The 16,085-nt window shown below is 40.1% G+C and overlaps 1 protein-coding gene across 1 annotated transcript in view; it reads right to left on the bottom strand.

Moving 5' to 3' along the window:
• The window catches only part of LOC121871294 (N-acetylated-alpha-linked acidic dipeptidase 2-like), a 35,192-nt gene extending 20,412 nt beyond the window's left edge, over positions 1-14,780 (bottom strand). Inside the window, exons 1-2 of the mRNA XM_042373513.1 lie at positions 14,644-14,780; positions 14,331-14,436 (exon numbers count right to left, since the gene is read on the bottom strand). Coding sequence (XP_042229447.1) covers positions 14,331-14,436; positions 14,644-14,766 — 229 coding nt within the window. The 5' untranslated portion in view covers positions 14,767-14,780. The remainder of the gene's footprint in view (positions 1-14,330; positions 14,437-14,643) is intronic.
• Between the last annotated feature and the right edge of the window lie 1,305 nt (positions 14,781-16,085).

The following is a 16,085-nucleotide window of genomic DNA, read 5'->3' on the forward strand; positions in this document are numbered from 1 at the left end:
ATACACTGGTCTCTCTTGTGCCTGCTAATCTGTTCAACAATGGCTTCCGCTGGACCCCCACCACCCCAGAAAAACCTTGCATTACCTGGACCAAGCCGCCCCAAGCCCAAGAAGATACGACGCGCCCTAAGTTACGAAGTAAGGTACAAAATCGTGCAAGAGTTGGAGAAAGGAACGAGACAAGCTGATTTGGCGCGCCAGCATGGCGTGAACGAATCTACGATCCGGACGATCAAGAAGGATGCCGCCAAGATTAAAGAACACATGAGCATCGCAAAGTCTGCCGGTGCTTCAATGGTGAAGTATTGTCAGAATAAGGTGCTGCTCAAGATTCAGAACTTACTGGTGAGCTACTTAATTCATCAGGCAAGACGTAACATGGCTGTGGACACGTGGGCAGTGCGGGACTATGCTCGTGAACTGTACTCATCACTGGCGCGCAAGATGGGAATTGCAGAGCCCAAACCCTTTCCTCTGGGTGGCTACAAGGGTTTAAGAAACGAAACAAGACAACCAACATTAACATTGTTGGTAAAGGAGCCAGTGCTAACTGTGCTGCCGCCATGGTTCTTCCTCCATTCTTATGAGAAGTTATGGAGGAAAGACAGTACACCGACGACCAGGTGTTCAACATGGATGAATCCGGTCTGTTTTGGAAAAAATTACCTTCCAAGACCTTCGTTGTAAAGTCTGCTAGCAAGTGTCGGGCCGGAAGTTGCAGAAGGAGCGCATCACTGTCCTGTTTACCACCAATGCTTCTGGTACCTGTAAGCTCAAGTTGTCGGTGATCCACACAGCCCACAAGCTGCACGCCTACAAGAACAGGGGCATGACCAAACTAAATGTCCACTGGCTAACCTCACGTAAGGCGTGGATGTTCACTGGTCTGTCCCTCTCCTGGTTTGACGACTGTTTCGTTCCTGACGTGAAGAAATTCTGCGTACAAAATAACGTGCCATTCAACATTTTGTTGCTGCTTGACAACGCATCAGGACACTCGCCCCTACTGTTGGATCATCACCCCAGTGTAAAAGTGGCCTTCCTTCCTCCCAACACTACGTCGTTAATCCAGCCCATGGACCAGGAGTTGATATGCAACGTTAAGGCTGCATTCTCTGCAAAGAAGTTAAAGCTCCTGAACAACTACACCAACACCAAGGATGAGTTGCGTAACCTTCTGAGTGGCACAGGTAGTAAGAGCGACGACGAGGATTCAGAACAAGAGTTGGGAGAGCATGAAATGCGAGTTAAACAGTTTTGGAAAATGTTTAACGTAAAGAAAGCTGTTGATTTCTTGGTGGAGGCATGGGGGCAGCTGTCTGTGGCAACGTTTCGTCACGCGTGGCGGCATGTGTTGCAAGGTATCCCACGTGGGAGGCAGAGGCAACCTGTGGCTGGTGAGGTTCAGTCTGTTGCAGTGGCAGTGGACCTTGCAAGAGAAGCGGCACAGTGTTACAGCTGCAGGCTTCTCCGAGAGCACCAACGAAGACATCATGGAGGTAATCAGGGATCCTGAGGTGACTGCCGACGAGATGTTGGAAGATGATAACGTCAGTGAGGAGGCAGGTGGTGCGGCAGCACGAGAACAGAAGTTAACACATGGTGATGTAAAGGATGCCATCGAGTTTGCCGAGAAACTCAAGCTCATCCTTTCCAAAGACCCTGTCAATCACCGATATGAAGTCTTCAATAACCTTCTAGACCAAAGTATGAAGCAGTACATCAAGATGTATCACGACCACATCAACACTAGCCGTCAGCGTAACATCACGGACTTCTTCGCCCGCAACCCACCACAGCCAGCCCAAACCAGTGATAGTGACAGTGATGGTGACTTTGAGGGGTTAGTCAGGGAGGCTCTGACATCTGTGGTGGATAGTGATAATGATTCTTGTGAGGGCCACTAATCTGCCCTCTGTCTCAGAACCAGCCCCCGTCCTCATATGCCGACCCATCTCTTTTACTAACGTAAGTGATAAATTTTGATTTTTTTTTACCTGGTACAGTATATTATTCTCTTATTGATATTTCTCTTCTATATTATGTGTGCGTGCATACCATCATGAAATTAAAATAATATATATATATATATATATATATATATATATATATATATATATATATATATATATATATATATATATATATATATATATATATATATATACAGTTGTACCCCACTTAACGCGGTCAATTGAACCCAGAGGGTCCCGCGTTAAGTGAAAACCGCGTTAAGTGAATAACAGAACATATGGGATTAATTCCAATAGAACCCAGCCCGACCCCCAAACTCCACTTTTTGACGACAAATAACTATGTTGTAGTAAAAATAACATCTTAATTTTATGATGGTACATGCACACAATTAATACTTAAGAGAAATAGAGAAATACAGTCGCCAAGTTAATGTCCATTCAAATAATGGACTCAACTCCCTCCCCCTCTTCTCACACTACACTCACTGGCTCTTCCCTCTGAGAAATTTTTGGGGGAAAACCAGGTATAGTAATAAATAATTCCTCAAACTAAAGTTAGGATAATATAATTGACATTGCTGGATTCCTTGTAAGACCAGGAATATTTTGAATATAAATGTCATATATTTTGGACAAAAGATAACATAATTACCTAGAGAACAATTTTTATCTAAAAATTGTATGTTTAATGCAAAATATATGTTGTTTATATTCAAAATGATCAGCAAATTGTAAGAATTCCAGCAATGTAAATTATATTCTGGCCGGATAATTTGTATGAATTTTATGAGCTAAAACAAATATCTTCAGTTAATAAAAAAAAAAAATATTCTTCGACACTATCTGTCAATCAAAGTACCCCACCTTGCCTTCCCCCCCTCTTCCAACCGCGTGGTCAGTCCCAACCCTCCCCCCACCCCCCACCAATCCTCCATTCAAGAGTTTTTAACATTTAGTATTAAATAATACCTCAGATTAAAGTTAGGATAATATAATTGACATTGCTGGATTCCTTGTAAGACCAGGAATATTTTGAATATAAATGTCATATATTTTGGACAAAAGATAACATAATTACCTAGAGAACAATTTTTATCTAAAAATTGTATGTTTAATGCAAAATATATGTTGTTTATATTCAAAATGATCACCAAATTATAAGAATTCCAGCAATGTAAATTATATTCTGACCGGGTAATTTGTATGAATTTTATGAGCTAAAACAAATATCTTCAGTTAATAAAAAAAAAAATAATTCTTCACTGGGTAACAGATCGGTCGGTCGGTCCCTCCCTCCCCCCCACCCCCCACCAACCGTCCCAAGGAGATGTGTGGGATAACCACTAAATTTTAATAAATAATACCTCAAACTAAAGTTAGGATAATATAATTGACATTGCTGGATTCCTTGTAAGACCAGGAATATTTTGAATATAAATGTCATATATTTTGGACAAAAGATAACATAATTACCTAGAGAACAATTTTTATCTAAAAATTGTATGTTTAATGCAAAATATATGTTGTTTATATTCAAAATGATCACCAAATTATAAGAATTCCAGCAATGTAAATTATATTCTGGCTGGGTAATTTGTATGAATTTTATGAGCTAAAACAGGCAGTCAGGCAGGGTGGTGGGTGGGGGGTGGTGCGAATCTAAAAATAGCTCTCGAGCCGGACACTCACCGCGTATATGATGAAAAATGCCGCGTTAAGTGAAAGCGCGTTAAGCGGTAATATACTGTATATATATATATATATATATATATATATATATATATATATATATATATATATATATATATATATATATATATATATATATATATATATATATATATATATATATATATATATATATATATATAGTAATTTCATTTTACAAATACCAACCCACTGCCCCGCTTAAAGTGAAAACGCGTAAAGTAACAACATAACATAAGGGATTAATTGAAATAGAGACCGGGCCGACCCCCAAACTCCACTTTTTCAGACACAATACCTACGTTGTAGTAAAAATAACTTCTTAATTTTATGATGGTATGCACACACAATTAATAATTAAGAGAAATATAAATAATATTAGGTTTTTTAACACTTACATTAGTAGAAAAGATGGCTGGCCACACAGGGATGGGGGGTTGGTTCCGAGGCAGAGGGCAGATTATTGGCACCTCACCTGTATCACTTGTATCAATTGTATCACTATCCACCACAGAGGCTTGCAGGGCCTCTTTGTCAACCCCTCAAAGTCCATATAAGTCCATATCCTCACTTTCATTATCACTATCACTGACTTGGGCCGGCTGTGGTGGGTGGCGGGTGAAGAACTCGGTAATGTTTTGATGACTGGGCGACCTTGTGCGCACCCTGATCGCGCCGCTGTCCGCGTAAAAGGGTACACACACCGCGGAAAGTGAGCATTCCGTGTTCGGCAGGGTACCGCTGTCGGTGTCATCCAGCTTACGCAACTCATCCTTGGTGTTGGTAGAGTCGTTCAGGAGCTTGAACTTCTTTGCAGAGTACGCAGCTTTCACATTGCAGATCAACTCCTGGTCCATGGGCTGGATTAATGACGTAATGTTGGGAGGAAGGAAGACCACTTTTACGTTGGGGTGACGATCCATAAGTAGGGCCGAGTGTCCAGGTGCGTTGTCAAGGAGCAACAAAATGTTGAATGGAACATTCTGTTGCTCGCAGAATTTCTTCACGTCGGGAACAAAACAGTCGTCAAACCAGAAGAGGGACAGAGAAGAGGACATCCACGCCTTACGTGCGGTTAGCAAGTGGACATTAAGCTTGTTCATGTCCATATTCTTGTAGGCTTGTGGGCTGTGTGAATCACCGATAACTTTAGTTTACAGGTACCAGAGGCATTGGTGGTAAACAGGACGGTGATGCGTTCCTTCTGCATCTTCCGGCCCCGATTCTTCCTGGCATTCTTTACAACGAAGGTCTTGGAAGGTAGCTTTTTCCAGAAAAGACCAGATTCGTCCATGTTAAACACCTGGTCGTCAGTGTACTGTCCTTCCTCCATAACCTCACGTAAGAACGGAGGAAAATCTCTAGCCGCCACACGGTCAGCACTCGCTTCCTCACCACCAATGTTGATGTTGGTGATCTTGTTCTTCTTCTTAAACCTATGCAGCCAACCAGAGTAAGCAGTGAAGGATTTGGGCTGTGCAATTCCCAGCTTACGTGACACTGCTGCGTATAGTTCACGTGCGTACTCCTGCACTGAGCGCGTGTCCACCGCCATGTTGCGTCGCGCCTGACGAATCAAATAACTCACCAGCAAATTTTCCACCTTTGCCAGCACCCTGTTCTGGCAATACTTGATCATTGAAGCACCTGCAGACTTTGTGATTTTCATGTGCTCTTTGATCTTGGCTGCATTCTTCTTAATAGTACGAATCGTAGATTCGTTGACGCCATGCTGGCGCGCGAGATCAGCTTGCCGTGTTCCTTTCTCTAAATCTTGAATGATCTGGTATTTCACTTCGTAGCTTAGCCCACGGCGAGTCTTCTTGGGCTTAGGGCGGGTGGGTCCAGGTAAGGAAAGGTCTCTCTCTGGTGGCGGTGGTCGGGCGGAAGCCATTTCACAGAACAACTGATTCACGTATACACGGGGTGGCCTGGAGGGATGAAACTGCCGCGGCTAGGTCAAGCTTCGTCTTTCCTCCCTCCCTCCCTCCTCCGGGTGGACACGTCATAATACTTTAAGTCAATTACAGCTAGCAGCAGAGGGGGGGTAGGGATGCATGGCCAATCACAGTCCGATACGTCATATGACGTCAGTGATAACGCAACAGAGACATGCACTGCGCAACCTTACCGCGCGCGGCTTGCCCAGGCGGTGGCGGGAGGAGGCGGGAGCAGGCGGGTGGGGCGAATCTAAAAATAGCGTCTCGAGCCGGGCACTCTGCGCATATACGTGGAAAAAACCCGAGTTAAGTGAAAGTTCGGCTCTGGCAAGGCACCGTGTATACGTGAAATTGCGCTAAGCGTAAACCGTCATATATATTGTATGTATATATATATATATATATATATATATATGGTTGTTGCGTTGCCCCTAGTCCCATCAGTCCTTGAAACCCAAATCCTAACGATTTTATTTCTGTCCAATAGGTGAGCAGTTTTTTTTTTTTTTTACTTATCTGGAATTATTATTATTACAGGAGTATTAAATTTTTGCCCCTCAGGCCCTAATGTGGGTCAGTGACCTATTCCCGGGTGGGCTAATCCCCTTAAAAAAAAAAGCCGCGGGAAATTAAGGTTTGTTTACATCCGGCAGTTCGGCTGCGCTCTCTCTCTCTCTCTCTGCTTGTCTATACAGAGTACAACATTTAACCCTTCAATATATATGAGCAGTAAATAAGTGTTGCTTTCATATTCTTATGTAGAGTAATGACAATATATTTTCACATGTGCGCACTTACATACGAGCAGTCTCACTTTTTTTTTACCATTAATGGTTAGCTACTTATATTGTTCCATTTATTAACATTAAATAACATTACAGGTACTTCAAGCAACCATATTAATTTTTTTACATTAATTTTACTACAGCTAAACTCAGGGTCTTATTTTCTTCAGTTTTATATGTAGAACCAATCAGTCACTGGTTTCATAAGCTTTAACATAAACAATGCCGGCAGCCGTCTCGTCTCCTCTAATATTCCACGTATTATTAATAAATTGTATTGTTAATTTTGCACACACGTACATTAATTCAATAAAAACAAATTCAGAATCATTAATTAAAATATATATGAACAGTAAATAAGTGTTGCTTTCATATTCTTATGTAAAGTAATGATGATATGTTTTCACGTGTGCGCATGCGCACTTACATATGCGATCTCTCTTTTTCTTTACCATTATCGTTAGCTACTTCTATTGTTCCATTTATTAACATTAAATAACATTACTTAAAACAACCATATTAATTTTACTACAGCTACAACCAAGGTCTTATTTTCTTCAGTTTTATATGTAGAACCAGTCAGTCACTGGTTTTGTAATCAACGAATACAATGCTGTGTCATTTCCTCGTGTGTTTTAATATTCTACGTATTATTAATGAATTGTATTGCTCATTTTGCACACAAACATTAATTCAATAAAAAAGACATTCAGTAATAAACAATAATGAATCTTTGGTACATAAGAGAAATGACGCTGTTTACACGATTATGCACGTCGTCTGCACGTTGGCGGGCAGTTCAAACCCGTCAAAATTCAAGTTTCCGCCGTCAAAATTTTTATTTATTTACTTTTTGTGTGTTCCAATAAAATACGTTAAGAATTAAAAACTCGCGAAATTTGAGAAGCTACTATACGACATTTAAGCCTTCAATATGTCTTCAAAGAGACCATGATGCAGAGAAAGTGGTGCTAGTGCTTCCAGGCATAAACACAAGTCACTATCTATCCAGGAAAACGGTGAATTTCCATGGTCCGGCACCGGTCAGGTCCCGAGGTTGCCGGACTAGAGAGGTACATCCTGTATATATATATATATATATATATATATATATATATATATATATATATATATATATATATATATATATATATATATATATATATATATATATATATATATATATATATATATATATATATATATATATATATATATATATAATATATATATATATATATATATATATATATATATATATATATATATATATATATATACACATAAATACTGCTATATATACTATACTGTATATATGTACAGTAATACCCGCTTAATGCGGTTTTTAAGCTTAAGCCTTGATTTCACGTATCTTGTGATTGCCTGGCTAAACTGAACTTTCATAGCAGCGGGTTTTTCCGCGTATATCGCGCAAGTGTCAGCTCTAGAGCTGTTACAGGTCCATACCCCCACCCGCCACCCACTGCCTGTCTGCTGCCTGCCTGACTGCCTGTTTTAGCTCATAAAATTCATACAAATTACCCGGCCAGAATATAATTTACATTGCTGGAATTCTTACAATATGATGATCATTTTGAATACAAACATCATAGATTTTGCATAAGACATACAAATTTTAGATATAATGTTTACTCTGAGTAAATATGTTATTTTTTGTGCAAAATATATGGCATTTGTATTCAAAATATTTCTGGTCTTACAAGGAATCCAGCAATGTCAATTATATTATCCTAACTTCAGTTTGAGGTATTATTTATTATTAAAAAGGTAAATATTCTGGTTTTCCCACACATCTGGTAGGGAGGGTTGGTGGGGGGAGGGTGGGGGGGAGGGAGGGACTGAACGACCATCTGTTACCGTGTGAAGAATATTTTTTTTTTTATTAACTGAAGATATTTGTTTTAGCTCATAAAATTCATACAAATTACCCGGTCAGAATATAATTTACATTGCTGGAATTCTTACAATTTGATGATCATTTTGAATATAAACATCATAGATTTTGCATAAGACACAAATTTTAGATATAATGTTTACTCTGAGTAAATATGTTATCTTTTGTGCAAAATATATGACGTTTATATTCAAAATATTCCTGGTCTTACAAGGAATCCAGTAATGTCAATTATATTATCCTAACTTTAATTTGAGTTATTATTTAATACGAAATGTTAAAATTTAGTTTTTCACCCAACATCTCTTGACGGGAGGATTGGCGGGGAGTGGGTGGGAGGGTTGGGACTGACCGACCACCTGGCGTGGTTGGAAGAGGAGGGGAGGCAAGGTGGGGTACTTTGATTGACAGATGGTGTCGTGAAGAATATTTTTTTTTTTTAATAACTGAAGATATTTGTTGTAGCTCATAAAATTCATACAAATTACCCGGCCAGAATATAATTTACATTGCTGGAATTCTTACAATTTGGTGATCATTTTGAATATAAACATCATAGATTTTGCATTAGAAATACAAATTTTAGATATAATGTTTACTCTGAGTAAATATGTTAACTTTTGTGCAAAATATATGACATTTATATTCAAAATATTCCTGGTCTTACAAGGAATCCAGCAATGTCAATTGTATTATCCTAACTTTAGTTTGAGGTATTATTTATTAAAATTTAGTGGTTTTCCCCCAAAAATTTCTCAGAGGGAAGAGCCAGTGAGTGTAGTGTGAGAAGAGGGGGAGGGAGTTGAGTCCATTATTTGAATGAACATTAACTTGGCGACTGTATTTCTCTATTTCTCTTAAGTATTAATTGTGTGCATGTACCACCATAAAATTAAGATGTTATTTTTACTAGAACATAGGTATTGTTAGCGGAAAAAGTAGAATTTGAGGTCCGGCCAGTTTCTACTGGAATTAATCCCATATGTTCTGTTGTTCACTTAGCGTGGTTTTCACTTAACACGGTACCCTGTGGGTTTTATTGACCGCGTTAAGCGGGGTACTACTGTATGTATATATATATATATATATATATATATATATATATATATATATATATATATATATATATATATATATATATATATATATATATATATATATATATATATATATATATATATACATACATACAGTAATACCTCGCTTTACGTGGTCAACTGAACCCTGGGAGGCCCGCGTAAAGTGGGGAACGTGTAAAGTGAACAACAGAACATATGGGATTAATTGAAATAGAGACTGGGCCGACCTCCAAACTCCACATTTTCCCGACACAATATGTATGTTTTAATAAAAATAACATCTTAACTTTATAATGGTATGCACACACACATAATACAGAATAGAAATATCAATAAGAGAATAATATACTGTACCAGGTAAAAGAAAAATCAAGGTTTAACAAATATGTCATGGTAGGTTAGGTTAGAAAAATCAAGGTTAGGTTTAACACTTGTGTTAGTAGAAGAGATGGGTTGGCGTTCGGGAATGGAGGCTGGTTCCAAGGCAGACGGCAGGCTACTGGCCCTCAGGTAAGTCACCATCACTGTCATCCACATTTATCAGTGCCTCCCTGACAAATCTCTCAAAGTCACCATCATTGTCTCTGTCACTATCACTGGCTTGGGCTGGCTGTGGTGGGTTGCGGGCAAAGAACTCTGTAATGCTTTGTTGACGGCTAGTGTTGATGTTGTCGTGATACACCTTGATGTAGGGCTCCATAGTCTGCAACAGCTGGGGTGTGAAGACTTCATACCGGTTATCGTCAGGGTCGTCGGAAAGGAGGAGCTTCAGTTTCTCTACACACTCGATGGTACCCCTTACATTACCATGTGATAACCTGCGTTCTTCTCGGGATGACGCACCACCTCTCTCTTCACTGACGTCATCGTCATGCAACATCTCGTCGGCAGTCACATCAGGATCCCTTATTACCTCCATAATGTCGTCGTTGGTGGTCTCGGAGAAGCCTTTAGCTGTAACACTCTGCGCAGCTTCTCTGGCAAGGTCCACTGCTGCTGCAACAGTCTAAACCTCACCAGTCACAGATTGACTCTGCCTCCCACCTGGGATACCTTGCAACACATGTCTCCATGCATGACAAACCGTTGCTAGAGACAGCTGATCCCATGCCTCCACCAAGAAGTCCACAGCTTTCTTGATGTTGAATTTCCTCCAAAAGTGTTTCACAAGTACTTCTTGCTCTGCCAACTGTTGTTCCTCATCCTCTTCGCTCTTGCTATCGGTGTCACCCAGGTTACGCAACTCATCCTTGGTGTTGGTATAGTCGTTCAGGAGCTTAAACTTCTTTGCAGAGAATGCGGCTTTCACATTTAAGATCAATTCTTGGTCCATGGGCTGTATTAATGACATAGTGTTGGGAGGAAGGAAGACCACTTTCACGTTGGGGTGACGATCCAACAGTAGGGGCGAGGCGAGTGTCCTGGTGCGTTGTCAAGCGGCAACAAAATCTTGAATGGACAATTCTGTTGCTCACAGAATTTCTTCACGTCGGGAACGAAACAGTCATCAAACCAGGAGAGGGACAGAGTAGAGTACATCCACGCCTTACGTGTGGTCAGCCAGTGGACATTTAGCTTGGTCATGTCCATGTTCTTGTAGGCGTGTGGCTTGCGGGCAGTGTGGATCACCGATAACTTGAGTTTACAGGAACCGGAGGCATTAGTGGTAAAGAGGACGGTGATGCGCTCCTTCTGCAACTTCCGGCCCCGACACTTGCTGGCAGTCTTGACAACGAAGGTCTTGGAAGGTAGCTTTTTCCAAGAGACCGGATTCGTCCATGTTGAACACCTGGTCGTCGGTGTACTGTCCTTCCTGCATAATCTCATGTAAAAACGGAGGAAAATCTCTAGCTGCAACACGGTCAGCACTAGCTTCTTCACCACCAATGTTAATGTTAGTCATCTTGTTCCTCTTCTTAAACCTCTGCAACTACCCAGAGGAAGCATTGAAGGGCTTGGGCTCTGCAATTCCCATCTTACGTGACACTGCTGCGTACAGTTCACGTGTGTACTCCTGAACTGACCGAGTGTCGACCGCCATGTTCCGTCTTGCCTGACGAATCAAGGAGCTCACAAGTAACTTCTCCGTCTTGAGAAGCACCTTGTTGTGGCAATACTTGATCATAGAAGCACCTGTAGACTTTGTGATGTTCATGTGTTCTTTTATCTTGACTACATCCTTCTTGATGCAGCCAAATCAACCTGTCTTGTTCCTTTCTCCAACTCTTGGATGATCTTGTACTTCGCCTCGTAGCTTAGGGCAAGTCGTATCTTCTTTGGCTTAGGGCGGCTGGGTCCAGGTAATGCAAGGTTTCTTTGTGGTGGTGGTGGTCCGGTGGCAGCCATTCTTATGGAACAATGGATATCGATATACATGGTGTAGCCAGGAGGGGTGTAACTGACGCGAACAGGTCAACGGGCTTCATCGCTCCCGCGGCAGGGCACGTCATATTACATTCTACCAATCACAGCTGGCGGGGAGGGAGGTAAGGATGCGTGGCCCAATCACAGTCCGATATGTCATATGACGTCACCGATAACACAACAAAAACATACACTGCGCAACCTACTCGCGCCGCTTATCCAACAAGGCGAGATGGCGGGAGAGGGCGGGAGAGATGGCGGGAGGTTTGAATCAAAAAATGGCGCGGCGCGAGATGACCGCCAGCCGCTCTCCGAGTAAAAGAGTAGATGTACCACGTAAAGTGAACATTCCAGTTCTGGCGGGGTACCGCGTAAACGTAGAAACGCGTAAAGTGGGGTAATACTGTATAGTGAAAAATAAAATTACGTTCTTCCTTCCTTTACTTCTTTCATGAATTTCCCTGCTTTCCTCAATCCCCTCCCTCTTTGATGAGCAACTTACATCACAGCCCTCCTGCAAGTCGACCATGACCCCCCTCCACCCCATGTGACTTACAGTGCAGAAAGGACCCAGCTAGGTGCAGGGGTTAGATGGTGGATTGGATGATTACTTTTGACTACGATTACATGAATGATGTTGACATTAAGAATAACTTATTACCCATGAAATTTTTGAAAATCAATACAGAATTTTAATTTCTACCGATTGAAATAAGACTAAAATTTACACTGAACACAATATTCCTCTAGCATAATATTCTTCTCGTGTTTCTCTAGTTAGCGAATCAGTCAATCTGGCTCCACCATTCTGCTGGTACTGATGGAATGATAGAGAACATCATTCTTTTTCTTTTATCCTCTTCACCACTGATCGGCTCGTTAGCCGCTTGGGCGATCGGTCACGTCTCTGTTACGCTCTGTTGGCAAGTACTGGGCATGCACTGACTCCTGAATGTACCTGAACCTGCTCCAGTGTTGGTTAAGTCTTGTGTTGAAAAAGCTCACACTCAGTGCCGTCACAACACTTTCTGGTAGGTTGTTCCAAGAAATCACAACTCTCACTCCGATAAAGTTTGCCCTCACAGTTTTCCGGACTATGCCAAGACTATTTCTTTTTGGACAGAGTCCAAATCTCAAGTTTTAGAATAAAAAACATACTGGGCTTTAAAATAGCCCTTGACAAGAGTATCAAGAACAATGGAGGCATTTTTCCCTCTGTATGGCCACCTCTAATTTGGGTGGCCATTAGATAAATAAGGTACAGTGTACATGTTACCCTGGAAGGCCAAAGTAAACAATGATATGAAATTTTAAATTAGAAGAATTACAATATAACCTAAAGTACAGTATTACCCGCTTTACACGGTTTCACTTTCCGTGATTTCTCATTTACGTGGTATCTTGCCAGAACCGGACTTTCACTTTCCGTGGTGCATCTACTCATATACGCACGGTGAAGTATAATTTATTTTTTATTTTTTTATTTAGCTCATAAAATTCATACAAATTACCCTGCCAGAATATAATTTACATTGCTGGAATTCATACAATATGATGATCATTTTGAATATAAACATCATGGATTTTGCATTAGACATACAAATTTTAGATCTAATGTAATAATTTGGTTTACACAAAGCAAGTATTTTATTGTTTGTGCAAAATTTATGAAGTTTACATTCAAAATATTCCCTGACCTGCAAGGAATCTAGAAATGTCAATTATATTATCCTAACTTTAGTCTGGGTTATTATTTATTACTAAAAATGTAAATATACTATTTTCTCCCAATCGCTTCTCTGGTAGGGAGGGAAGGTGGGGGGTAGGAAGGGAGGGAGGGCGGAGGTGGGGTATTTTGATTGACAGATAGTGTCCTTGAGGAATATTTCTTTGTTTATTTACTGAAGATATTTGTTTTAGCTCATAAAATTCATACAAATTACCCGGCCAGAATATAATTTACATTGCTGGAATTCTTACAATATGTTGATCATTTTGAATATAAACATCATGGATTTTGCATTAGACATACAAATTTTAGATCTAATGTAATAATTTGGTTTACACAAAGCAAATATTTTATCTTTTGTGCAAAATATATGAAGTTTACATTCAAAATATTCCCTGACCTGCAAGGAATCCAGAAATGTCAATTATATTATCCAAACTTTAGTCTGAGGTATTATTTATTACTAAACGTTAAAATCTAGTGGTTTCACCCAAACATTTCTCAGAGAGGTAGGAGCTAGTGAGCTGGGAAGAGGGGGGGGGGGTGGGGGATTTGAGTCCATTATTTGAATGGACATTAACCTGGCGACTGTATTTCTCTTAAATATTAATTGTGTGAGCATACCATCATAAAATTTAGATGTTATTTTTACCACAACATAGGTATTGTGTCAGAAAAAGTGGAGTTTGGGGGTCGGGCCAGTCTCTATTGGAATTAATCCCATATGTTCTGTTGTTCACTTTACGCGGTTTTCACTTTCCGGGTACCCTGTGGGTTCACTTGACGTGTAAATCGGGGTACTACTGTACAGTAATAGCCTGAATACAGTACTTACGCCATGAAATATTTTGTGAAGAAATAAGCTCTCCATACTTTTCAAAAATATCTTGTTGAGCTCCAATGATAAAGGTGGCGTAGGTAACCAATGAAAATGGAAGTATCTGAAAAATAAAGGTAAAAATATTAAACATATCGGTAAGTATCCCTTAAGTTACCGGTATGTATAAAAATGTTAAACACTTTGACTACAGTATCTGAGTACAACTTCAACCATGTGAACCAGTACTGTTATTACATTAGTATTATCATCAAATATCTAATTGCATTAATAAAGTAAAATAGAAAATGTACAGTGTACTGTATATAACCTTAGACTCTGCAAGTACCACAGCCAAGTCCCCCCACAAGGCTGTCACGGCTGAGTGGAAGTAGAAACCTTTGTCATATATCTCATCTACCAGAGCGAAGGTTTCATACAAAGTGTGGTACATGGGCTCTCCAATAGTGTTCTAAAGGAAAAGAAAAGTTAATTACATATATTTCATGACTTAAGATCATTGACGACAACAAAATCCAATTATTTTTTTTTACATAAATCTTTCAATAGTATTCTATTATTCCAAAAACATTCTAATATAAATGATAATATAATTAATAAATGAAGCATCCGTAGATAAAAAAGTATTCCTTCAAGTATGAAAAAAATCAAACTTGTGAGATTCCCTCTGGAAAGAATTGCAAAAGTAATCAAACGGAATTAAAATCTGGTCTTGTTCGGGTGAGGACTAAATCTGGTCTTGTTCGGGTGAGGACTATATCTGGTCTTGTTCTGGTGAGGACTATATCTGGTCTTGTTCTGGTGAGGACTATATCTGGTCTTGTTCTGGTGAGGACTATATCAGGTTTTGTTTTGGTGAGGACTATATCTGGTCTTGTGCTGGTGAGGACTATATCTGGTCTTGTTCTGGTGAGGACTATATCAGGTTTTGTTTTGGTGAGGACTGTATCAGGTCTTGTTCGGGTGAGGACTATATCTGGTCTTGTTCTGGTGAGGACTATATCAGGTTTTGTTTTGGTGAGGACTGTATCAGGTCTTGTTCGGGTGAGGACTATATCTGGTCTTGTGCTGGTGAGGACTATATCTGGTCTTGTTCTGATGAGGACTATATCTGGTCTTGTTCTGATGAGGACTATATCTGGTCTTGTTCTGCTGAGGACTATATCTGGTCTTGTTCTGGTAAGAACTATATCTGGTCTTGTTCTGGTGAGGACTATATCTGGTCTTGTTCTGGTAAGAACTATATCTGGTCTTGCTCTGGTGAGGATTATATCTGGTCTTGTTCTGGTAAAGACTATACCTGGTCTTGTTCTGGTGAGGACTATATCTGGTGAGGACTATATCTGGTCTTGTTCTGGTAAGAACTATATCTGGTCTTGCTCTGGTGAGGACTATATCTGGTCTTGTTCTGGTAAAGACTATACCTGGTCTTGCTCTGGTGAGGACTATATCTGGTGAGGACTATATCTGGTCTTGTTCTGGTGAGGACTATATCTGGTCTTGTTCTGGTAAAGACTATACCTGGTCTTGTTCTGGTGAGGACTATATTTGGTCTTGTTCTGGTGAGGACTATATCTGGTCTTGTTCTGGTAAGAACTATATCTGGTCTTGCTCTGGTGAGGACTATATCTGGTCTTGTTCTGGTAAGGACTATATCTGGTCTTGTTCTGGTGAGGACTATATCTGGTCTTGTTCTGGTAAAGACTATACCTGGTCTTGTTCTGGTGAGGACTATATTTGGTCTTGTTCTGG

Source organism: Homarus americanus, unplaced genomic scaffold (genome assembly GCF_018991925.1).
Source record: "Homarus americanus isolate GMGI-L3 unplaced genomic scaffold, GMGI_Hamer_2.0 scaffold45698, whole genome shotgun sequence".
NCBI classification, from domain to species: domain Eukaryota; kingdom Metazoa; phylum Arthropoda; class Malacostraca; order Decapoda; family Nephropidae; genus Homarus; species Homarus americanus.